This window comes from Pleurodeles waltl, chromosome 3_1 (assembly GCF_031143425.1).
Source record: "Pleurodeles waltl isolate 20211129_DDA chromosome 3_1, aPleWal1.hap1.20221129, whole genome shotgun sequence".
Taxonomy (NCBI): Eukaryota; Metazoa; Chordata; class Amphibia; order Caudata; family Salamandridae; genus Pleurodeles; species Pleurodeles waltl.
The window spans coordinates 124,885,090-124,909,889 of record NC_090440.1 but is presented as its reverse complement, the minus strand read 5'-3'; the positions used below and the strand labels follow the sequence as shown (position 1 = coordinate 124,909,889).

The window sequence follows — 24,800 nt, the reverse complement described above, 5'->3', positions numbered from 1 at the left end:
CTCTTGAAGATACCACCAAAACATACAGGCACACGACCTGTGTGTCCTCTCCCATCCGGTCTGCCCCCTCCTCCAAAAACACATAAATGCTCCCACTCAGACACTCAACAGCCATCCAACTCACACACAACACTGTACATGCACCTGCAACCCAGTCTAGCACACCTACTCCTCCGACAACCACTCCCTCTACCTCCATTCCCAAACCTCCTCCCACACTCCACCCCATTGTACAAAAAAAACTTGTCCTTGCCTGCCTTGACCTCTTCCCTCCTTCTGACCCACCCTGTGCTGTCCAGAAAAGGAAGGTCCACTCGCCAGCCCAGTACCTCCAGCTCCCAGTCCTCTCATGGCCCCCCTGGTGTTGCACATTTCCCTCCCCCCCACAGGAAAAGCTCCCACTATGGGACACAGGACAGCCGCTGCGAACCCCCACTCCAAGCTCACTCCACTGCCCCCTAAACAGAGGAGCAAAGGCCTGACCCCTCCCACACCCAAATCCAAGGACTCCCCTCGCAGGAAACCCCTCCATCAGCCACACACTTCCCCCTGAGGTACCTTCTTTGCACATCGATTTCCCTGCCCAGTGGAGTCACTTGGGCTGTCAGGAGTCATGTTGGGCCTCCCATGTTGCCATGTGTGGTGGCATGGACACTTTTGGACTGTCAAATGACCCTTTGTGTATATAGTTCTATTATTTTCATGTGGTCACTATTCCCACTGGAATACAGAGGTTGTATCAAAGTTATTTGTCCTGCCTTTTTTTACTTCTTGCTTCTATTGATGTTGTACTTATCAGCAGATTGTTCCCCGTGTGTGTATGGTGTGTGTTGTGTGTGTGGGTGTGTCACTTTCCCCTCACCTCCCTAGTGTGCTAGGCAGCTGTACTTACCGTTGTCATCGCCGTTGTTGCTCCTGGACTACCACTGGGTGGTACAGCATCGGCAGGGCTTCCAGTTCGAGTTCCATGGCGGCCACGGACTCCTCTGTGTCCCTGGAGGTGAGTGTCTCCTTTTATATGAGTCGTTTCTGCCAGGCTTTTTGTGGCGGTGGTCCCACCCAGGAAATCCTGGTGGTCTGCTATGTCGTAATTTGGTGGGCTGTAAATGGTATTCTGGCAACTTGAAGATGGCAACCTCCGTGGTCAGTGGTCCGACTGCATTAGTGGTTCAAGTGGTTCATTGGCTGTATATGGGAGAGATCACTGCCATGGTCATAATTTGACGATCTTCACCACCATCTTGGCAGTGGTAATACCACCATTGCCAGCGTTGCGGTCATCTGACAACCAAGGTCATAACGAGGGCCTAAATGTCAAGCATCAAAAGAGTACACCCATGTGGCAACAAGTCAATGATGTTGTTGAATTATTCATGGATACCCTCATAAGTGTTATTCAACAAGTATTGATGGAGGGAATCAAGTTAAACCAGGACCTGTGTCATGCTTATTGTTCAACTGGTGATTTTATTTTATTTTATTTGTGTAAAGCGCGATCTATGCCCGAAGGCGTCTTGAAGCTAGGAGTCTACTGACAAGTCCACTACACCAGCCATGATCAAAGCTTTACTGCAAAAGCATGAAGAGGCTCTGTGAATTCTAGGCACCACCACAGACTGCAGATCATAAATACTTGTTTGGTAAATACCATGAGAATCTTCTTTTGAGGTATTCAGGGACAGACAAATTAAGAGCTTTGTGAGCTGTACACAGTGCTTTAAAACCAACCCTCTATTTAACCAGGAGCCAATGTAGTTCCTCCAAATTTTTTGAGAGAGTTAAACCTTTTAATATTTTTAAGCAGACAAGCGTTGTATCCTCTTCAACTCTTTTAACATCCTTTGCTGCAAGCCCAAATAGAGGGCATTATAATAATCCAGTCTTGAAAAAAAACAGGGAAAAGATAATTGTTTTCTTAAGATCAAAAGTAATAAAGGGCAACATTTTCTTATTTGTCTTTAGCAGAAAAAAGTGGGCCATCAAAAGCTGACTGGTCTGAAGCATGAAGGTGAGTTTGGAATCAAGAGAAAGCAGAGGGCTAAAGTCTGTGGCCACCAGAAGTTATGCCAAAAAGAGATTTTGTTTCCAAAGATGAGTGCCTCTGTCTTCTCAGAGTTGAGCTTAAGACAGTGGCTACTCATCCAATTCACTATGGCGCTCATACAGTTATTAAATCGATCAGCCACCTCCCCAATGTTGTTAGTAATCAATACTACTAATCGAGTAGTCACCTCCATACCTGGGTGAGCCAGCGGAACCAAACTGCCACAGTGAAAGATGGACCTACCTCTGGTTGCTGGTAAGGTTTGTAACATAGACACTTTTTGAAAGTGCATAATGAAAACATATGCTGACCAGTGTCGATGAGCTTAGGAAACAGTCTTCAATTAAGGTAACTGGGTCCTAGTCAAACAGAAATGAAAGCAGATTACAGACACTCCAGTTGCTGTCGATCCTCTAAGGGTGCTGAGGTGCAAAGGACATAAGGTCATGCCGCATCACCTTGGGCAGACCATCATACGGGACTAATCATATTTTAAGCACCTATTTCTGCTTTTGTCAGATCCTGCAATCATGTATGAGGAGAACCAGCCAAGCATCAGAACCAGTGCCATCAGTGCCCACCTAGAGTGCATCTCAACTACCTCATACCACTCGATCTGGCTGACTAATGAAACTGCCTCAAATAAAAGAAATGCCTCATATTAAAGTATTAAAGAAATATAATGTGATTGTTGTTTGTACTTTTGATTTAACAAGGGGGAGGTTTAGTGTTGTGATACTTTGTGCGCTAGGACCCTTGCAGTTCTAGGCACACTCAAAGAGGAGTTGCATAGCTTTTTGGGAGGTGTTAAGGTGTGGTTGTTAACGCTTATGGCGTGATCTGAGAGTAGTGTGCGATCATATGCTAAGGAATAAAAAAGACTGTTAAAAAGCTCCGTGTGTGGTGTGGTCCTGTACATGCTCCTGGGCTGGGGAGGATGCTACAGTACGTTTAATGTTTTTTTATGTTTGGGGTCTGTATTTATGTATAAATTTATGTGTGAATGAGTGAGTATTGTGAATGGGTGCATGTGTACACGTGTGTTAATGCACAAGGATGAGTATGTATGTGCATGTGTGTGAACCCACACCTCTCTCCCTGCCAAAATTATGTGCCACCACTGGGCAGGACCCACCTCATGTGATTATTATGGCCCCAGCAGTCATTGAGTTAATGATGCACGACCTGCAAGTGGCTGTCACCTCAATTACAATTTTCTTTTACCAAGGCATTCCTAATCTGCCTTTTACCATGAACTAATTCACTAAACCGTCTGCGTGCGAAGTATATGAGTTTGTCCACAATGGAGTGGGTTTCTATTTGTTGAGGTGTTTTGAGCTGGGCTACCACATTCTACAAAACACATTATTAAGATGTTAAATGTACCATTTCATAGGGCTCGTTCATCTAAGAGGATAATGGCGCTGAGTGGCAGATGTGTTGACGGTGACATTTGAAACAAAGATGAGTACATAACAGTTCCACTGGCAGGTTGTTTGTGAAGAAATGAGAAGATGCAGCTTCCATCTTCCTATAATTGAATCCCCGGCAATATAGCAACAATATAGCTACGAAAGAGGACCTTAGTGGACTGCATAGACAGTAAGGCAGGAGCTTTTACCAAAAACAGTTTTCTTTCTAAGCTGCAACACAAATTCATAACATTTCCACAGCCCACTTGAAACATGCACTGCATCAGCGACCATAAAATGGAAAAGTCAGGCCAGGCTATACATAATAAAATGGAGAGTAGAGGGCATGTATGTGGAGTGGAGATTGCACAGTCTCCCCTGTTCAGGTCTCTAGTAGGGTTGCCACCTAACCGGTTTTCTACCAACACCACTGGTGATTTATGGTCCCGGCCTGTGCAAAAATAAACAAAAATTACTTTAATCTAGTATTTTAGCTTTTATCTGTCCTTACTTCAAAAAGCTAATATAAACATAGAGCACACTTAAGTGTGATCTAGTGCTGTGTTAACGACCGCTGACTAACAATAAAAACAAAGGCAGAAAAGTCATTTTACAAATGAATGCATACGATTTTGTTTAAAGTCCTATTCAGTATCATATGTAAGCCTTTGCAGACTCTTAAAACAACAACAAATGGCCGGTATTTTTCTCTTGGAAAGGTGGCATCCCTAGATTTGAGTTAGTGTCTTCCCCAACTGCGTTAGTGGTGGCTGCTGTTAGGGAAAAGTGGTGGGGCAGCGCAGGGGACAATTACAAAAAAAAGAACAGAAAACTTACCTCCCTAATGCCACCTCGGTGATCTCCAGCTCCCGATGCACAGGCTCTTAGACTTCCCTGCACCAATCCAGATGCTGCTCTCATGCTCGTAATACCCAACATGACAGAAATGCCAGGATTGGGTAGAGCGTGCTGGGTTTTATGCTCCAAAATGGAGTGGGCGCCTGTGCCTGCTATTCTCCATGCAGCAGCCTGGAGAGATCTAAGCGCACATTTCCGTTTCAGCATCCCAAGACAGACGATAAAACTGCCATGCGCACTTGCAGTGACCTGTGCCCACCACTTCTCCTGCTGCTGTTGAGGGATGGCCAACCATTCAAGATTTGGCTACGGCAAATAAAACTTCACGTGAAATAAAATGATAAATAAAGCAGTTTTATTAATTGCTTTATTATCATTTTATTTGACATGTTTTCATCTGCTGGCTCTAGCAGTGAGGCAACGCTCCTTCAGTACAACTGAGAAGACACGCTGAATCTCATGGAAGGGAGACTAGAACGTAGTAAAAGTGTATGGGCTGGTGGTTCGCTAAAGTCATTTTACTAGATGGAAATAAGAAACAGCATAGTACCTGCCCTGAATAGACCTACTACTGGCGAATATGAATTCGTCAGCTGCGGAATGTATTTTTTTCGATAATTGCAGATATTTACTGAAAGGATTTCTCCATTGGCAAAAGCAGGCATGCCAGATAATGTCAACACACTCCCTTTTGAAATAAGGCAGTTGTCTCCAAATGGATTATGGACCAATGGTTCTAATTTACTATGGGATTCATTGCTGTGTAAGCTATTTTATTGTGAAGTGGAAATGCGTGGGCAGGCTACCTCCTTCTGGACTGAGACAGTTATGGTTTTAACATATGTTTATCTTATTAGCACATTTGGTTACAAAAATGAAGTGTTTAACAAATGTAGATAGATTCTATTATACATGTAATAGTTAAATGTTTACAGAATCATGACATACAAGAGCACTGAAAGCAAACTAGAAAGGCAGACAAGCAGGACATGCATATCAAATTGGTTTATGAGTAGAAATGTGGTCCTCAATTAACATACATACCAGACTGACATAAAAGAGTGCATTTATAAAGGCACTTCATTGCATGCATACTGAAAACAAGAAATATTTGATAAAGAACAGTTTCAAAGGGGCATCATCTGGTATGCTGTGCAATAGCAGTAATCAGCTAAATGAAGGTCATTCCAAAAAGAACGTAAAAACAGCTTTAGGAGCAAACAGAAACTGAAGAAGACTGAAAGTGTCCTCTGCTCCTTGTGAAAGAGCAAAATGCAGTCACTCCAAGTGAGTTTAGCCAACAGCTGAAGTTGGCTGACCCCTTGCCCAATGTTGTATTCTGTAGTAGGTTGAAGCAAAATGTGAATGACAAAATAAAAGATCAATGAATGAAGAGACTGGCTGAAAGTCCCTTTACGAAAATAAATTATCCATGTTATTTTAATAAAAACACAAAAAGTCTTGGCTAGTGCCAGACCTAAAAGGACTGGCTTGCTGAAAAATCTATCAATACATTTTGCACGAGTGTTCAGACCTGCGGAATAATGCCTCCTGCCCCAAGCCGCGGCCCATACATTCATATGGCTCTGATTAATGGAAAATATTACATCTTTTGGATTAGTAACATATATACTGTGCTGCAGATGGATTAATAGGATTCACTCAGAATGCTCTTCATCTAAACTTATACAGTGTTTTTATTGAACGTTTACCAATAAAAGTTACAATCAGGACAATTACCACTCAGTCACCATATATCTCATTAAGTATTTGCCTATTTTAGCATATATATAGTACGCTGATACTCATGCACTCCAAAGTCACTCTATATCATTTACATTTACATTTCTGGTTTAGGTTTCAAAAACTATTAGGGAACTTAGGGGGTCATTCTGACCCTGGCGGCCGGTGACCGCCAGGGTCACCGACCACGGGAGCACCGCCAACAGGCTGGCGGTGCTCCCGAGGGCATTCTGACCGCGGCGGTTCAGCCGCGGCCAGAAAGGGTAAACCGGCGGTCTCCCGCCGGTTTACCACTGCCCTTGTGAATCCTCCATGGCTCCGTAAGAGGCCCCGCAAAGTATTTCAGTGTCTGCTATGCAGACACTGAAATACGCGACGGGTGCAACTTACAATATTTTTGGAAAGAGAATGATTGCGCATGTAGTCCATACTGGGGGAAGAATACACAGAACATGATATACATCAATATGAAAAATAACACTGCATTACTCATATGCAATTGTAGTTATATATTAAACAAGATTAAATACTATTACCTGAAAGGCATTCTGATGTTTAGTCTCTCTGCATACTTGCACAATGTCTCCCATGGACAATGGATTTTAACAAACATGATCTCGTTGTTGGTAAGTGCTGGCTATACATGACATGGAAAAAGACAAACAATTTTGGGACTATTACTTACTCTTAGTAGATGGATAGATAGATAGATAGATAGATAGATAGATAGATAGATAGATAGATAGATAGATAGATAGATAGCTTTCTTTATTCGGCAAAATAATACCATCAAAGCAGATAAAAAAGACATAAATACATCATATTGAAAAAATATTAAGATAAGTGGATAAAAATGACAGCGTAAAACAGTACATCAAACACTTCAACCCTCATTTAAAATACATAAGGTAAGTTTGAGGGAAAATGATCAAGTGCATAAAAATAACAATAAATAAATAAATACAATCCACGGCACATACAACATATTTAAATCTCAGCTCCAAAAATTAGCTTCAACTGCTATTACCAGCTCATGGCGAAGTGGGGTTAAATTGAGTGGCATACTCCTGACTTCAGAAATTTGTGTCTGATTGGCCATATGGCCTCCAGAAACCTCGCCAGTGGACATGCCACTTCGCCATGGGCATTTGATTTAAGAATCCTAAAAGCTACTGACCCACTTGCAAAGCCCATGGATCTATTGGAATGAGCCAACGTGCTCTTTGCTTGCGTTACGCAGGGCAACAAAATAATACATGCGGTAAGTGCTCAACAAATCCACATCCCATTGGGCATAAATCACTGTCAGCACCTGAGTTGGGCCATTTACAAGTAAACGAACAGAGTGGTAGTGTTCCCAAGCTAAATCTAATAAATACTGCTCGTGCAAAAGGGGAAACAATCATGTCCATAAAATTCTCAAATTCGTAGTGGCACTTCAAGGATAAAAAACTATTAGTTAAACTGGGTGAGGGAACCTCTGCTAGTTTTTCCACTTGGACTTTCAACCAATATGCATCTTTCACAAGCTGAACAGCTTTTTTTGGGAGAAGTGCAGGATCCAGCCAGAAACTGCTCAATCCAAGAGCGAAGAGAGATTCTTTCACATATTTACACCACCTAACCCTTTTTAAGGCTTGCACGCTCACTAAGGTACTAAGCCCAGCTCTATATGGGCCAAAAAAATCAGAGGACCATAAGCTAAGCCAGTAAGTCAATGGCCGTAAACTGGCAATATGTGAGATAGAGTAAAGGTTTAGATCCAACTGAATGGGCAAGGTTGGGGAGCTTGCAGGAATTTTTAATAGCATTTTCAGAAAGGAGTTTTCAGCTTTCTCCAGATCGTTTAGATTACAATAACCCCATAGCTCTGCACCATATAATGCTCCAACCCTGGCCTGGGCTTTGTATATTTCTAATGGAGGAGTGATAGCAACACTAGGGGATTTGGCAACGTATCTCAAAATGCATCCCGATTTCTGTTTTAAACTCATAACGGACTTAGCTAAGTGTGCCTTCCATTTCTGGGAGTTCTCCAACCTAAAACCCATATAATCTAAATCAAAAACTCTTTCTAAGGCCTCTCTTTCCAGATATATTTTTTTCCTAGCCTTTTGATTGGGGTCACCAAGCACCATATACTTGGTTTTGGAAGAATTTATTTCCAAACCATAGTCTTTACAAAAGCATGTGAACTTATCTAACAATTTAGTTAGGCCGGAGGCAGTTTGCGATAATAGCAGAGTATCATCTGCAAAGAGCAGACACAGTACCTTTTCTCCCACAACCTTCGGGGCATCACTGTCACAAATCATTAGGTAGGTGATACAGGCATTGATAAACAGTAAGAATAAAGTAGGGGCCAACACACATCCCTGTCTGACTCCTCTGCATTCTGCAATCTCGCCTGTAAGTTCTCCTTGAGTCCCCCATCTAATTCTGGCATAGCTCCCTGAGTGCAAAACCTTGATCAGATTTGATAAGGGGCCCGGCACTCCAGCTTTGTTCAGAACTCCCCACAGTTTCCTACGTGGGACCAAATCAAAGGTAGACTTAAGGTCGACAAAGGCTACAAAGAGTTTCCTGGCCTCCACGTCCACTACACTCCATTTGATCGTGAAGAAACGAAAAGCCTAGTCAACCGTACTGATTTTATGTCGAAAACCAGCCTGTAAATGACTCAATACTTGGTTGGCATGCATCCAGTCCTTTAATCTACCCAGTACCTGATGACAAAATATTTTTGGTAAGTTGTCCAACAAACTAATGGGTCTATAGTTTCTCGGTAATCCCCTTTTATCTTTTTTATAAATTGGGACAATAATTGCTCCCTTCCAGGTTTTAGGATACTTGGCACTTTCTAAAACGGCATTGGACACCCTATTTATGTAGGGACCCCAGCAGACATAATCAGATTTAAAGAGATCCACCGGTATACCATCCAGTCCGGGGGCTTTACCTGGTTTTTGGGCCCTAAGAGCCATCTCAGTTTCCTTGAGGGAGAAGGGAGTAAGGCTGGATGTAAGAGGCAATTCCTCAATGAGATCACTTTTAAGGACACAAGCAATGATGGGATCACAACTGTATAATTAGGTAAAACGAGCAGTCCAAACCTCCAAACCTCAGAAGGAATATGCCAATCAGGTCTTGAATTGTCACCACGCATATTTCTGGCTACCAGGGACCAAAAGCGAAAAGAGTCTTTATCCCTAGCCGCCATCAATAGTTCCTGCCACAATGTTTCCTCCCATAAGTGTTTACTGGACTTAATGGGAGATGTATATTCGTGCCTAGCATGCATTATCTCAGTTCTATCTTTCGATTTGATAGCTCGTAAGAGATTGCTCTTGGCATCATTACATGGTTTGCCAAACCACCTTAAGTGCAATTCTTTACCCTGTCTTTTGTTCCCACCGCTGGATTTAATGAATAGCATTCTTACAGCCTCAAATAAATCCCCATGCAAATCCAACACTTCAATTGGGGAGTACAGAGAAGAGGTAATAGGCAGTTGGTAGCTTAACATTAGTTTGCAAAATGTCCCCCATAGTTTGGGTGAGTTTCTAAATAAGTCCCATTTCAGGGTACGTTTGTTAGAAAAAACCTCTAGGGGGAAAGAAACTTCATGAGGTGGTCGTGCAGAGTTTCCCAAAAGAAGTTGGCTGTCGCAAGTTATAATAAGAGGGGCATGGCCGCTATTGTTTTGGTCACCCACATTGAGGTCTAGAACAGAATGCCACTGCCTCACATCAATAAGTATCAGGTCAAGTATACTGCTGTAGGACCCTCTAAAATACGTGGATTTAGCAGGGGTGTCGGATGGAAAATGGCCATTTCCTGGACGAAGACCATAAGTTAGCATAAGGTTGATGATTTGCAAAGCCCTGGCATTGGATTTTGGATGTTTTCTCTTGGCTGTGTATGAGGGAATATTCCATACACTATCCTCTATCTGGGTAGCTTCTGTGAACGCAGAATTGGGTTCCAGCATTATATTAAAATCCCCGGCAATGATAATGCAGTGAGTCGTGCTATAATCTGAAAAAAAGCGTTCAAAATCTGGATCGTTTTAGATGAGTGGTTGTGGTGGCCAGGTCTTTTGTATACATTAACAAGAAGCAAGGGTAAATCTCGCTTTGTCTGAATAGACAGATCTAATATATCTGGTGAATTCACATAGACTTCGCTAACTTCACCTACATCCGATATTCTTAGCCATGTGATGAGCCCTCCTGCTGCTCTACCCCCAGGGGACCGCCTAGCTTCCTTACAAAAGGAAGTAAACCCATGTCTATGTATATTTGTAATAGCCCAGGTTTCTTGATACAGAAATATACTGAATTTATCTATAAACAGCCCCCAATCAACATCATCTATTTTTCTAATCCCAGCCACATTCCATGTTAAAAAAGGTCAGTATCTTATGGACCCTAGGGATTTCCTGGGAGATATCAAGTAAACTCACCCCATCTTGGGGCTGGGAGAGTGGTGTTTTAGATATAATATCTTTGGGGGGCAACGCTAAAATCCTCTGCAAGAGAGGATCTGTAGGCCGACCTTTAGATGTGGTTAAAATGGATTTAGGAAGCAATAAGCTTCTGTCTTTTGGGCTTGGCCTAGATGGTAGTCAGTCAATGTCTGATAGACCTCTGGAGGATCTAAGATAGATAGGCAAGATCGGTGCTCTATAAAGTCATATTTCCTAGTTTGGAATTCAGCGGATGAACACCCTTCCATGATTGCACAACTTTGTGTTTTGGGCTTTTCTAGTGAATCGGCTCCCAGCTTGGGAGGCCTGTTGCTTGCACATAAAGGGATTATATTCTGCATAGACATAGGCTCAGGCAGGTGTTTTGGAGACCAATACTTGAGCCATTTTGCATGGGGAAATGGGCTTCCATGGATAACAAACTCTTTACTAAACTTGGACTGGCTAAATTTAATCTAATAAAGTCCCATTGTCCTGGCTGGTCAGTGCAACGTCTGGCCAAAATTATATCAGAATAAATAATGGAACTACATTGTTTAGTGTGTCTTAGCCAACAAATAGCCTTATTTTTCAGGGATACATCATCTTCACACAAGTTCGGGGAAAAGGGGGGTACTTTGCACATATATAAAGAGTTGATCATGATGGAACGTGTACAAGGTAATTGAGTTACCATAGAGTCCCACTTCGTTTTAGGATACCGGCTTGTCCTCGGTGGTACACTAGATGGTGCACTATAATGCAAAGACTCATGATGCTTGATCGGGGCTTCACTTGTGTTATGAGGTGGCCAGGGCCAGTCACTCGGACCAGCTGCATTCATAGTAGGGTTGGGGAGCAAGAGTGAAGGAGCAGTAGTGCTCGTCCTAACTTTATTTTGTGCAGATACTAAAGCCCCCAATGGGCTAATAACAAGCAAGATAGATAATACTTCTGATAATGCTTGTTTTAGATCCCTGACCTCTTCTTGCAGACCCAGCACAACAGAGATCAACTCCTTTTGGGAAGAAACCACAGGGGATAAGCAGTCCGAAGGTTGAAAGTTCAGAGGCGGGCTCCCGGAGTCACTTGGTTGTGAGACCAATGGGAGAAAACGATTTGAACATGGAATATTATGGACAGTCGCAGTGTCTGGGGTAATGTCGTTTGATACCAGTGTAACTATAGTCTGTTCAGTTAATTTGACATCTGAGCCATCAAGCTGAGATCCAGATGCTAGCGAAATGACTTCCTTGAAAGTGGAATTCCCCTTGGAGGAGCAACTTGGAAAAAAGAAGGGGTCAAGGGGACCACATTTAGGCCTTTTCTGTGGAAGCTTCATTTCTTTTTGTTTGATTATGGATACGACCTCCTTGATCAAATTATCAATCTCATTGGATACACAATTATTAGGAGCCTTTGGTAGTTTATGGAGTCTCGGAAGTCTAGGTTGCACTGGGGCCATATTAGGGCTTCCTTTCGCCTTGTGCTTTACCATTGTGGGTGCTGGGATTTACGGTAGTATGGAACCCCAACAAAGACTCAATGGATTGCTACCTTAAAGTCAAGAGGGATGGCCCAGACGGGCGCAGATGGGTCCGCCCTTGGCCCAGGTGTTGCCCGGATGCAGCCTGTGTGCATCTCGCGCCACGGGGCTGTGCCGCACACTTTGTAGCGCCGGCGTCTGATGATCGGCCCACACAGCCAACAGAAGAGGCTTCTGGGACTTCGAGTCCCACCAGGAGTTGAGCAGGCAGCAGGCAAGCGGCAGGGGCTGCGCGGCGCGCTTTCTAGCGCCCGCGTCTGATGACCGCCCCCCCCAGGCGACAAAAGAGGCTCCTGGGACTTCGAGTCCCACCAGAAGTTGAGCAAGCAGCAGGAAATATTAAATTCCCATTATACTAAGCCATCATTTCATTCATTCAACTTTATTTCAGTAAGTAAAACCATACCATAAAAGTACAGTACAGACAGTAACATTTAAAATTAAGGAACACTAAAAATACGTACACAATAAAAAAATGAAAAGTAAAAAAAGATTAAGATCCAAACGGAGTATCAAAAGGCGAGTCTCTTGACAATAAAGGGGGCCCCTCAACAAGGGACCAATTCCCAGGGTCCATAAATACTCAATAGTATGATGAGACAATATCTTTATGCTAAAAGCAAGAGAGATGGAATCAATCATCAGGAATCAATAAATATACATAAATAAATCAAAAAGTTAACTACCCAATCTTATTCTTTAAAATAGCTAGTCTAAAACGCCATATTGCTTTGAGAAATTTTGCCACTGGTAAAACTACCTGGACAGATGAATCAGATATTAAAATTCTCTCAGCATGGAGATAAGACCTAACACCTATAGATTTACAAAGCGGAGTGATCCAAAGGGCTCTTTGTTTGTGATGCATGGCAATAGAAAAAAACAGACTCTTCACTTTTACAACCCAATGGGCAAAACTTGGATCTATTGGTAGAACTAGGCCATTTGTGTGTTAAAGTGCATAAAGGGAGAGACCCTACTCTAAGTCTGACAAAAAGAGCTCGTGCAAATGGAGATAATGCAATGTCCATGAAGGGCTCAAATTCATAATGACATTTAGCTGATAAGTAACTGTCAGACATAGACAGTGGGACAATCTTAGCAAATTGCATAGTTTGGACGTTGAGCCAAAAAGCATCCTTCAGTACCTGTACAGCATTTTTAGGAATAGAAGATGGGTCCAGCCAATAGGACCCTAGACCAAGGTGAGTTAGAGACTGTTCGACATAAACACACCATTTGGTTTTAGTGATAATGTAACGGCCCACCGAATTAAGAAGCCCGCAACGAAATGGAGAGAGGGCGTCTATTAATCAAAGCCGGATCAATAGCAAGGGCCTTAAGGCAGCAATCTGCGAAATAGAAAAAAGGTTTAGATCCATTCGGATGGGCAAAGATGGAGTACTGGAGGGAACTTTTAGCAACATTTTCAAGAATTGGTTTTCTGCCCTTGCCAAGTTCACCAAATTGCAATGGCCCCAGAGTTCAGCACCGTATAGGCCCCCCCCCCCCGGCTTGAGATTTGTATATTTCGAGGGCGGGAGACATTGCAAATTTGGGAGATCTAGAGGCAAATCTTACGATGCCACACGCCCTTTGCTTCAAGCACAGTAAAGATTCCTTCGGTGGGCATGCCAAAGATGCGAGTCTTCCAATTTGATATCCAAGTAATCGAAGGTGCCCACTCTTTCCAGGGAAACACCTTCTAGGTATACCGGCCTCTTCATTTTGCACCTATTGTCCCCAAAGACCATGTATTTAGTTTTTGCTGAGTTGATTTCCAACCTGTGGTCCTTGCAGAACTCCGTAAATCGAGAGAGCAATCTTGAAAGGCCCATAGCAGTTCGTGAGACAAGCAGGGTGTCATCCGCAAACAAAATGCAAGGGAACTTTTGCCCACCCAAACTTGGGGCATCACCATGGGAATCTAAAAGGTATGGAATACATGCATTAATAAACAACAAAAGTAAGGTAGGCGCAAGAACACACCCCTGCCTCACGCCACGGACTGTAGGAAAAGCTGGAGACAAACTGCCAGCCGAACCCCAACGAACTCTAGCATAATTATCGGAATAAGGGGGTCATTCTGACGGCCGCGGTCAGACGCGGGAAACCGGCGGTCTCCCGCCGGTTTCCCGCTGCCCTGCAGAATCCTCCATGGCGGCGGAGCGCGCTCCGCCGCCATGGGGATTCTGACACCCCCTACCGCCATCCTGTTCCTGGCGGGTCTCCTTCCAGGAACAGGATGGCGGTAGGGGGTGCCGTGGGGCCCCTGGGGGCCCCTGCAGTGCCCATGACATTGGCATGGGCACTGCAGGGGCCCCCGTAAGAGGGCCCCACCAAGTATTTCAGTGTCTGCTAAGCAGACACTGAAATACGCGACGGGTGCCACTGCACCCGTCGCACCTTCCCACTACGCCGGCTCAATTCTGAGCCGGCGTCCTCGTGGGAAGGTTGATTTGCCCTGGGCTGGCGGGTGGCCTTTTGGCGGCCGCCCGCCAGCCCAGGACAAATCCCAAAATACCCTCAGCGGTCTTTCGACCGCGGAGCGGTATTTTGGTGGGGGAACTTTGGCGGGCGGCCTCCGCCGCCCGCCGAAGTTAGAATCACCCCCTAAATGTCTTTAGTAATGTTGATCATAGAACCCGGAACTCCAGTGATACTCAGCACCTCCCAGAGCTTGGCACGTGGGACAAGGTCGAACGCAGATTTCAGATTGACAAAGGCCACAAATAAGTGGCCTCAATCCGCGTCTACGATCTTCCACTTGATGGTAGTAAATTGGAAGACCTGATCGATGGTACTGACCTGACTTAAGACCTGATTTTTTGTTATCCAGTTTTTTGATCTGGATAGAAGCTGGAAGGAAAATATTTTTTGCAAGTTTTCTAATAAACTAATAGGTCTATAGTTCCCTGGGGAGCTATTATCTCCTTTTTTGTGGATGGGGACAATAATTGCCGCCTTCCACGAGTTGACAAAACACTCTTCGATACCCTATTGATGTACCGGGTCCATACGGATAAGTCCGATTTGTACAAATCCGAAGGGATACCGTCTGCAACAGCAGGAGCCTTCCCTATTTTTTGGGCACAAATTGCCAACTCTGTTTCTTTTAATGTAAAAGGCGGGACCGCAGGAGAATACAATAAAGAGTCAGTAGGAGTATTGTCCAGATCTGGGCAAGACCCATACAGATCCCTAAAGTGAGAGAGCCAGGTTTCTGCATCAATGTGACACTCAGGAATAGAAGAAAGGGCAGGATCTTTACGTGAAACCAGAGACCAAAATAATTTGGCATCGCGAGCACTGGCCGCCTCTGCCAAACACTTCCATAAATTTTCCTTGTATTTAAGTTTAGATAACTTGCACGTATAAATTTAGTTTTATCTCGCCTGTACAATGGCATCCCGGATCTTTAGCTTTAAAGGTTTGGACAAGAGGCTCTTAGCCTCCCAACAATCCTTGTCAAACCATTTGCAATTAAATGCAGGAGATTTCTTGTGATTTATAGGAGATTTAGAAAAAAGCTCGTTGAGATCCGCAAAAAGAGCCACATGAGAAGAAATGACTTCTAAGGGAGAAAAAAAAGTAGATTCATCAAAGAGCTGGTGGCAGGAAACTAAGACGCAAAACTTGTCATTAAGCAAGTTCGATTTAAAAAACGAAGACCATCTCACCACGCGCCTATTGCTGGATAGTTCCAGCAGATCTTTGGAAGCATCCAAGGCATAAGGTAGAGCGTGCCCTTTAAAAAGAGTTGCATTATATACAATTTGGAGAGGGGCATGGTCACTAGTACACCGGGATCCGACCTCTACATTGATTATAGAATGCCAGACTCGTAGATCAAAGATGGCGTAATCCAGGATACTACTATAAGAACCTCTAAAAAAGGTAGGTTTGGCAGCATTATCGTTTGGAAATCGACCATTTCCAAAACAGAGGCCGTATGTTACTGCAAGATCTATTATCTGCAGTGCCCTGGGGGGAGAAATACGTGATGCTGGTTGAATTAAAAGGGGGGGGGAATATTCTACACTTCATCTTCGGCCTGGATAGATTCAGCGAAAGCTGAGTCAAATTCAATTTGGGCATTAAAATCGCCTGCGATAATAACATGATATTTAAAATGAAGTTCAGATAGGAGGTTGTGCAGCAGATGGATAGTGTCAGACTGGAGATTAGAGGGACCTGGTCTGTTGTAGATGTTAATGCATAACACGGGAACACCTGAACTTGGCCAAATTGCTATTGCTAGAACAGCAATTTCCTTTACCCTGCCCACCTCAATCAAATTTACCCAAGTGCATAGACCCCCAATCGCCCATCCCCTAGTGGACTGAATTGCCTATTCAGTAAAACAGCAATACCCTTGCCTATACACACAGTCCTTAGACCAGGTTTCCTGGAACATGCATATGGAAAAAGAATCAACATAAGACTCCCACTCTGGATCGGATAATTTGTTCTTAATGCCAGCCACGTTCCAAGACAATAATTTCCCTGGTGTGGTGCTACAATCTGGCTTGGTCGAGACAGCATCCAGAACTAAATTGGAGGTCACATTAGTGATACAAGATAAGGCCCCTGTGGTGTTATCACCCATGCCAAGAGGAGATCTTGGAAGTGACACTACTAAGCCATCAATATATTTTGTATGTGTCTACAGCTTTCCAATCATTGGGATATTTGATGTTTAAGTGCAAAGGGCCAAATCTACAAAGCACTAACGAATCTGTAACCAGTTGCAAACTGGTTACTGACCACTAAAATGACATTTTCTAATTCATTAGAAGCTTTTTTTGAACTATTTTACCAAACTGAAAAGTTACCGAAACAATATTTTAGCAACCAGACTTTGTGAGTTGCTTTTACTGATTCCCTAAGACCAAATTGCAACTTGTACGTATCATCATTCACAAATACGGACTAGTTGGAAAATGAGGATTTTGCAAGTGCAGATTACCACCAAGTCTGATCAGGTCGTAACAAGGTGCAACATATATAACTAGGGTCTCACATTTCTCCTAGTTACAGCTATTAGCAGTTGTTAACTCCGGACCGGATTTTTCATTTCCAACTTGAAAGCTGCTACAGTTCACTCGTAATGAAACCTATCAGCAAAAGTGCAATTAACTTTAACAGCACTTTTAGCGATAGGTTTCATTACGAGTGAACTGTAACAGGGTCTATGTTATGCAAAGCGCTTGACTTCTGCCAAGTGAGATCACACTGCAAACAAAAGATAGAAAGTAGTCCACAAACCTGACGGGAAACAGCGAGCCTCGCATGTTTCCAGTACTTGGTCGCTACGCTCGAGGAAAGCTAACCATTAGAAAAGGCATGACGTATGCGTGCCTTCCACTAATGAAAGCAAGCAGATTTTAACAGGTAAACCCATGAACCAGTGAAAGACAACTGACATGATGTCAATGGGGCTCCGAGCCCTTTTCTAATTCCTAAAGCGTCTCGCAAGCGAAATGCATGCGCAAGCACATGCGACACAGGCTCGACCCAAAAAAGCCCAAAATGCATCAAGGTGTTCCACTATGGCTGTGCTGTATGTGATTATGAGGACGATGCAGATTCTCAATGCCCTTCAGAGAAGGAGAAGAAGACAGGAATGGATATGCAGAGAGAGGGTTACACTTTTCGAACAAACAGAGAAGGAAATATACATAAATACAGGCTGAGTAGTGCAGTTATCTTAGATTTAATTGCAGAAATAGGCCCTCAGCTTGACAGAAACACTCACAGAAACAATGTCATACCCGCCCATGTGTAGGGACTATGCTCACTCCATCTTCTAGCCTCTGGGAGTTAACAAGGTGTCATTGCTGCTGCAGATGGGATGTCACAGAGTGCCCTTTCTAGGTTTTTAAACGTTTTCCTGGATGCAATTGTACAGACAATTCATAATCATATAACTTTCCCTAGCACAGCATAGGCGTTACAGTTAGCCCAATTGAACTTTTACTGCACTGCTCAATGTCCTTATGTAATAGGATGTATTGATGGATCCCATGTTCCCATATGTCCCCATTCTAATAATGAGTACATATTTAGAAACAAGAAAAGCACTCATTCACTAAATATCCAAGTGGTGTGTGTTGTAAACAAATATCATAACAGATTTCATTGTAAAGTACTCTGGCAGAACACATGACTCATTCATGTTCAGGCACAGTGGCATATACTCATGCCTTCTCAGCGGAGTTTGAAGATGGCTATCTACTTAAATATGACCTATGAATATGACACGAATGTCCTAAATGTCAACATTCTGGCTATGGTAACCACATTTCCCAAATGTTTTGTAGGTGACAGTTCATTTGCTCTGAGATCATGGATAATGACACCATATCTTCATCCTTCTAGCCAAAGTGAGGTACGACACAATGCAGCACACAAACAAACCTGGTCTGTCATTGAGAGGACATTTGGAATAATGAAGCGGTCTCCATAAAATTGGGGCTTCCCTACAATATTTTTCAGAAAGAAGTTGCAAGATCATCGCTACATGTCTAATAGTTCATAATTTAGCAATGCAGATAGGATTGCCAGAAATGTCTGATTCAGAATCTGATGATGATGACCCCCAAAACCCACCAGTACCGCTAATTTTGGAAGGTTTATTGACAGCAGACGGAAAAGCCAAAGGTAAATGTAGAGATGAGGACACACGTAATCTTGTATTTCTTAAGTTTATTTTCTCAAGCTGGTCCACACATCCTTTCTCAACCGTCTCCCATATCAGAATGCCTCAACCTCCAACCCCCAGGTTCCATCTCCCCACATTCTACATTCCACCCCTCAACCTTCCACTATACTTAAACATACAACACTACGGCCATTACAAACTAGCACTTTTGAGGTATGTGGATGATGTTTGTTACATTTCACACAAAGCTAAACACAAGAAGTGCTGGGATAAACAGTATATCCTTTAGTTTTTAGGTGGTAATGGGAATCGTAATATCCTTTTCACTCTTCAGAATGTTCAAATGAAAGAAAAACAACACTACACATGTTCCTGAAATAGCAAAATATGACACAGCAAATTGTAGTGCAAATGTTAGACTTTTTACTGTTTGCGTCTAATACGAACTGAACTTTGTCGTACAGGTGTAATGCAGCCTTCATGACCAACAACACTATCTTGTGATTCACTGCAATGCACACTCATTGGCGCATTCACAGAGACACTGCTAATACTTAATAGCTCCTCACTTTCGGCAGGCCCAACTGAGCAAACTTGTGCAATTTGAGTGGCCTGTAAGCTTTCCACTGCTGTGGTTACTTGCACAAGGTCCGGGGCCAAATCCCCGCAAATGTGACCTATTTCGACCTGCCGCCCTATAGTACTTAGCGAAAGTGATGACATAGCCGGAGCAAGGTGATTTATTGACCGACTAAACATATTCATATGTGAATATAAATGATGTTGAGTATGTCTGTGCGTCTCATAGTCTTGTTCCATCTGGACACATAAATTGTTTATAGCAAAGAGTCCACTTTTACCTCAAGAGACTTATAGGACTTTTCAATGGTTGTTGCTTGATTTTGCTTGATGTTGGATGCCACTTGTGATGGTCGGTCCTAGTCCAGAAACTTTTTTGCTCATGATTCCCATTTGCTCATGCTGTAGGTACTATTCCTTCAACATACAGGTTTCAAGACCTCAAGTCAATTGTGTTGTCACCCATATCTTGTGTGGTCCCTGTTCTAGGATTAGGTTGCTTGACAACACTGCAATGTCAGGAACAATTACTCCTGTGCAGTTGTCTGCACCTCTGTGCAGGTTCTTCAGTGACATTTGGAATCCCTGCATCATCCACTTCATCAATAGGCAGTGTGTGACTGCTAAGTTTCAGACTGGGACTTTACTTCCGGGATGATGTATGTAGCATATTGGACCCATTACCATCTTTTATGAACTTTTGTGAATCTTCCTGACCTTTTCCTTCAGACTCATGGTCTGTTTCTGCTCGGATATCTCTTTAGAAATGCAAAGTGAATAATATTTATACATTTATTAAAAATAAATGTTGATATGTATACTGTTGCATCATTTAAAGTATGCTGCGTTTGCTTTGTGCCTTAGGTGTTTATAATGGAGTACTACATATCCCATAATACACTACTAGGGTAAGCCCAAAACTTCGAACTGTGTTTTCAATGTATTATTGTAGGTAAATGTTATACCTGACAGCCTTAGGGGAGTCACCCCTAACTTTTTGCCTGCCTCCCTCCACTTTTTAGATACTGTTTTTGCTGGTTTTAAGGCTCTGCACACTTTACCACTGCTAACCAGTGCTAAAGTGCATATGCTCTCTCCCTTTAAACATGGTAACACTGGATCATACCGAATTGGACTATTTAATTTACTTATAAGTCCCTAGTAGAGTGCACTATATGTGCCCAGGGCCTGTAGATTAAAAGCTACTAGTGCGCCTGCAGCACTGATTGTGCCTCCCACTTCAGTAGCCCTTTAACCTTCTCTCAGGCCTGCCATTGCAAGGCCTGTGTGTGCAGTTTCAATGGAAATTCGACTTGGCATTTAAAAGTACTTGCCAAGCCTAAAACTCCCCTTTTTCTACATATAAGACACCCTTAAGGTATGCCCTAGGTAACCCAAAGGGCAGGGTGATATGTAGGCGCAAGACATGTACCTGTGTAGTTTACATATACTGCTGACTGGTGAAGTTGGATTTAATATTACTATTTTAGAAATGCCACTTTTAGAAAGTGAGCATTTCTCTGCACTTAAATCTTTCTGTGCCTTACAATCCATGTTTGGCTGGGTTTAGTTGACAGCTCCCTTGTGCATTCACTCAGACACACCCCAAACACAGGATACTCAGCCTCACTTGCATACATCTGCATTTTGAATGGGTCTTCCTGGGCTGGGAGGGTGGAGGGTCTGACACTTACATGTCAAAGGACAGTAGCCTGCCCTCACACTAAGGACTGCCACACCCCTACTGGGACCCTGGCAGACATGACTGAACTAAAAGGGGACCTTGTGCACTTCTAAGCCACTCTTTGAAGTCTCCCCCACTCAAAGGCACATTTGGGTATTTAAACAGGGCCTCTGCCCCTACCAACTCAGACACTTCCTGGAGAAGAAACTTGAACCAGAACCCACATCCTGCCAAGAAGAACTGCGTAGCTGCCTAAAGGACTCACCTGTCTGCCTTGCTGTTGCCCTGCTGCCTTGCTGCTGTCCTGCTGCCTTGCTGTTCTCTGGCTATGGTGAAGAAGTGCTTTCCAAGGGCTTGGATAGAACTTGCCTCCTGTTCCCTGAAGTCTCAGGACAAAAAGACTTCATCTCTAGAAGAAGGACTCATTGTGCGGCAAAATTTGATGCACAGCCTGCCAGAAACGACCCACAGCCTACACCACGGGGAAAACTTCACTGCATGCCAAAATGGAACGACACAGCCCGAATTCGAATGGAGAAGATCGACGCAGCGCCTGAGAAATCTACGTACACTCCTTTGTTGCCACGCATCTCCTCCTCTGTGGTTCTTTGCGGAGATTTTTTTACACGAACCAGGTACTTTGTGCTTGAAAGGGACTTTGTTTGCTTTGAACAGACACTTTATATCACTTTTACAGTGATATATCAACATATACTTATTGCATTTTAATTGTTTTGACCTGCATCTTATCAGATGAATATTATATATTTTTCTAAACACTGTGCGGTGTATTTCTGTGGGGCTATATGGTGTTATTGTATGATTTATTGCACAAATACGTTACATATTGCCTTCTAAGTTAAGCCTGACTGCTCAGTGCCAAGCTACCAGAGGGTGGGCACAGGATAATTTAGATTCTGTGTGACTTACCCTGACTAGAGTGAGGGTCCTTGCTTGGACAGGGGGTAACCTGACTGCCAACCAAAGACCCTATTTCTAACAGTAAATATTTCTCAGCCTAACAAGGTTACAATGTTGCCTCACACACTGCTGCAAACATGTTATTATAATACACCTCCGGTATGGAGTAGCCTCTGAAGTATCAATATTGCTAAGGCAAGACATAGTTTCTGGCTCCAGGGTGGACTCAATCATTTCCTCAAGAGGATTTGTGGTGGTTGTGTTGGTAGTCCTCCATCTACTGCACAGGCCTAATTTCTGTGGCTTGCCATCTTCTCTTTGGTTCTGGCTCAGAGATAGTATCACCTTCTATGGATCTCTTTGATTGATATCTGTGGGACTCACACAGAGTTATGTGCTCCTGGATGTTGAGCCAGATTTCTTTCTTTTGTGACTCTTGCACAGGGAGCGATGTTTTGCCAAACAAGACAGCATGATGGGATATACAACTCTTTCTCTGAAAATGTTAATGTTCTCTTCCTCGCTCCAAGGACCTTCTCATTATTCAGCCAGTACACATTCCTGCTTTCCAAGGTTGGATAGCTGTGATTGGTGCTGATCCCGATTGAATTTGACTGTAAATCACCTGTTTCAATGCTCCCCAGTGTTCGTATAGCCTGCTACCACCCTACTTCCTGTTTGCAATGTCATCACTCACTGCCAGATAAAAAGTTGCTATTTGCGACTCGATTCGCTATTTCCTACTGAACATACCAAATACGAATCATAACTTGTGATTCCGTAATGATCTGCAACTTACAAACTGGTACTCCTTTACTTTGTACACCTAGCCCAAAGTGCTGTCTTTGAAAATTCATAGCAGATTCATTCCTTATTTAAGGGATTTGAGCAAACCATTTTCGAGCAATTAAAGATGCATCTTATACTCACATATATGTGTGCAAGTTTTTAATGAGGCTTTTTCTTGTGCTCAGACCCTCTTTTTGGGTTGGATTGGGACATGTCTTATGCCTCTGGGTAGCCCCGCTGCTCCTAAGTTATCGGGCACCTCTAATGTTTTTCCAAAGAGCAATGTTCCCAAATTAGTTAAAAAAATGTGATTCCATGACGGCAAAAACATTCTCAGCTCTTTGCCAGCCAATTACATTTAATAGAAATGTGATTGACAGGATGCATGATTACTTGACTTGTGATTTAAACAGGATATACTAAAGTGTTTACCCTAACATACCCTCTTTCTTGAACTCATATCTTAAAAACTACTGAATGAATGCACACCAATCCTAAAAAGCATAATTTCTGAATAAAATTCTAACTTAATGCCAAACATCCGTTGAGCTGTTTTTGCCGTAGATGCTAGCAAAATTTCCATTGGGAACTCAAATGGGAAATACTTGAATTTCACTCCCCCACTGCCTTTTTTCCCCAACACAGACTGGCACTAAAATTGGTATGCAGAACCATATCTGGCCATGGTGTCAAAAGATTTTGGAACATAAATGTTCCGTTTTCAAAGGAAAGTGTGGCTGAACCATAGTTACAGAACTCACCACTGTGTCTGTAAAACAATTGCTGTGAGCAAATTGACAAGACATCTATGACCCAGTCAAATAAAAAATATTGCAAAAATTTGAAGGGGAAGTAAGCTCAAAGATCTACATGTCCGAAAGTGTTGAATAGCGACTTCCTAATTGTGATTTCCTGCGAACTGCAATTAAGAAATCACAATTTATAAAGAATTAAACTCTTGTGAGTTTTATTTGCAATTCCCAGTAGACCGCAAATAGATCTACCTCATGAATATTAATGAGATAGGTTGCAATTTACAACACAATAGGAATCTCAGCCATCAAAGCAGACCAACATGCCTGTTATTGCTTTTAAATGAAGCAATTGTTTTTTATTAAACACATCCAATTTTTATTAAAGAAAAACAGACTATGTTTATTAAAAAAAGACAAAAAATTAAACTTTGAAGTTTTATTTTTTTAAGAGTAGGCAGTGGTCCGGGGGAGTACTGCATGCTCTTCAAAAATATTTTCCCAACCATTCTCAAAGGGGAAGAGGTCCCCGTGGGACCCCTTCCAATCTGCCAATGGGTTACCACCAACTTTCAATTGGTGGCAAATTACAAATGTTTTGGCCCGCATTTTGGTCACAAAACATTTGTATAAACCTTCCTGATTCGGTATTAGGAAGGGATGTCTTCAACACACACCCTCCAAATAATTAATTGCAGTAAATAAGATACCAAATCAGAAATTAGGCCTGAGTACATCACAAAGTCCATTTTTGCAGCTGCAAATGGATCTGTTCTCTGAATCAGGATGTTTGCGCCATCAAAAATGCTTTGCACATCTAGCCCAAAGTGTCATAGATTGGGCAAAGGATAAGCTCCTTAAGCACACCCTCCCCAAAACACCCATCCTCTATTTGATTTCCAAGAATGAATACAAATCATACTAATCCACCTGAGAGAACCATACAGTAATCAATAGGTAGTCTATTAGGAAATACATTCGGGTCTGTTGGCAACTAACTGAGACAATTCATAACCTCTTGCCCTTGCCATCATATATAAAGGATTGTAGAGACTTGCTTTGTCACGTTGCGGGCTGTAGCTTACCCCACTGCCTCCCTGGTGTCCTACATTATGGCTCAGGACCCTAAACACTTACCTGAAGCCTGGGGAGGCCTACAAAGAGCTGGAGAGGGACATTCTTCACCTCTCTTGTAAGGTGGGCTGGAAGCATTTCTCTCCTTGGGGGCCATATTCTTGCTCTCTGTAGTTTCTTCTTCCCTGGATTCCTGAGGTAGGGTTTTTGTCTAACCAACCCATCATGGTGACTCAATTATGTATTCTTGTCAGCATTTCCTAATC

The 24,800-nt window shown here is 42.9% G+C and overlaps 1 protein-coding gene across 3 annotated transcripts in view; it reads right to left on the bottom strand.

The window, feature by feature from the left end:
• Positions 1-24,800, bottom strand: part of ANO3 (anoctamin 3) — a 1,608,515-nt gene that overhangs the window by 1,062,507 nt on the left and 521,208 nt on the right. For all 3 annotated transcript variants that reach the window (XM_069221955.1, XM_069221956.1, XM_069221954.1), the window contains exon 5: positions 6,594-6,694. In XM_069221955.1, coding sequence (XP_069078056.1) covers positions 6,594-6,694 — 101 coding nt within the window. The remainder of the gene's footprint in view (positions 1-6,593; positions 6,695-24,800) is intronic.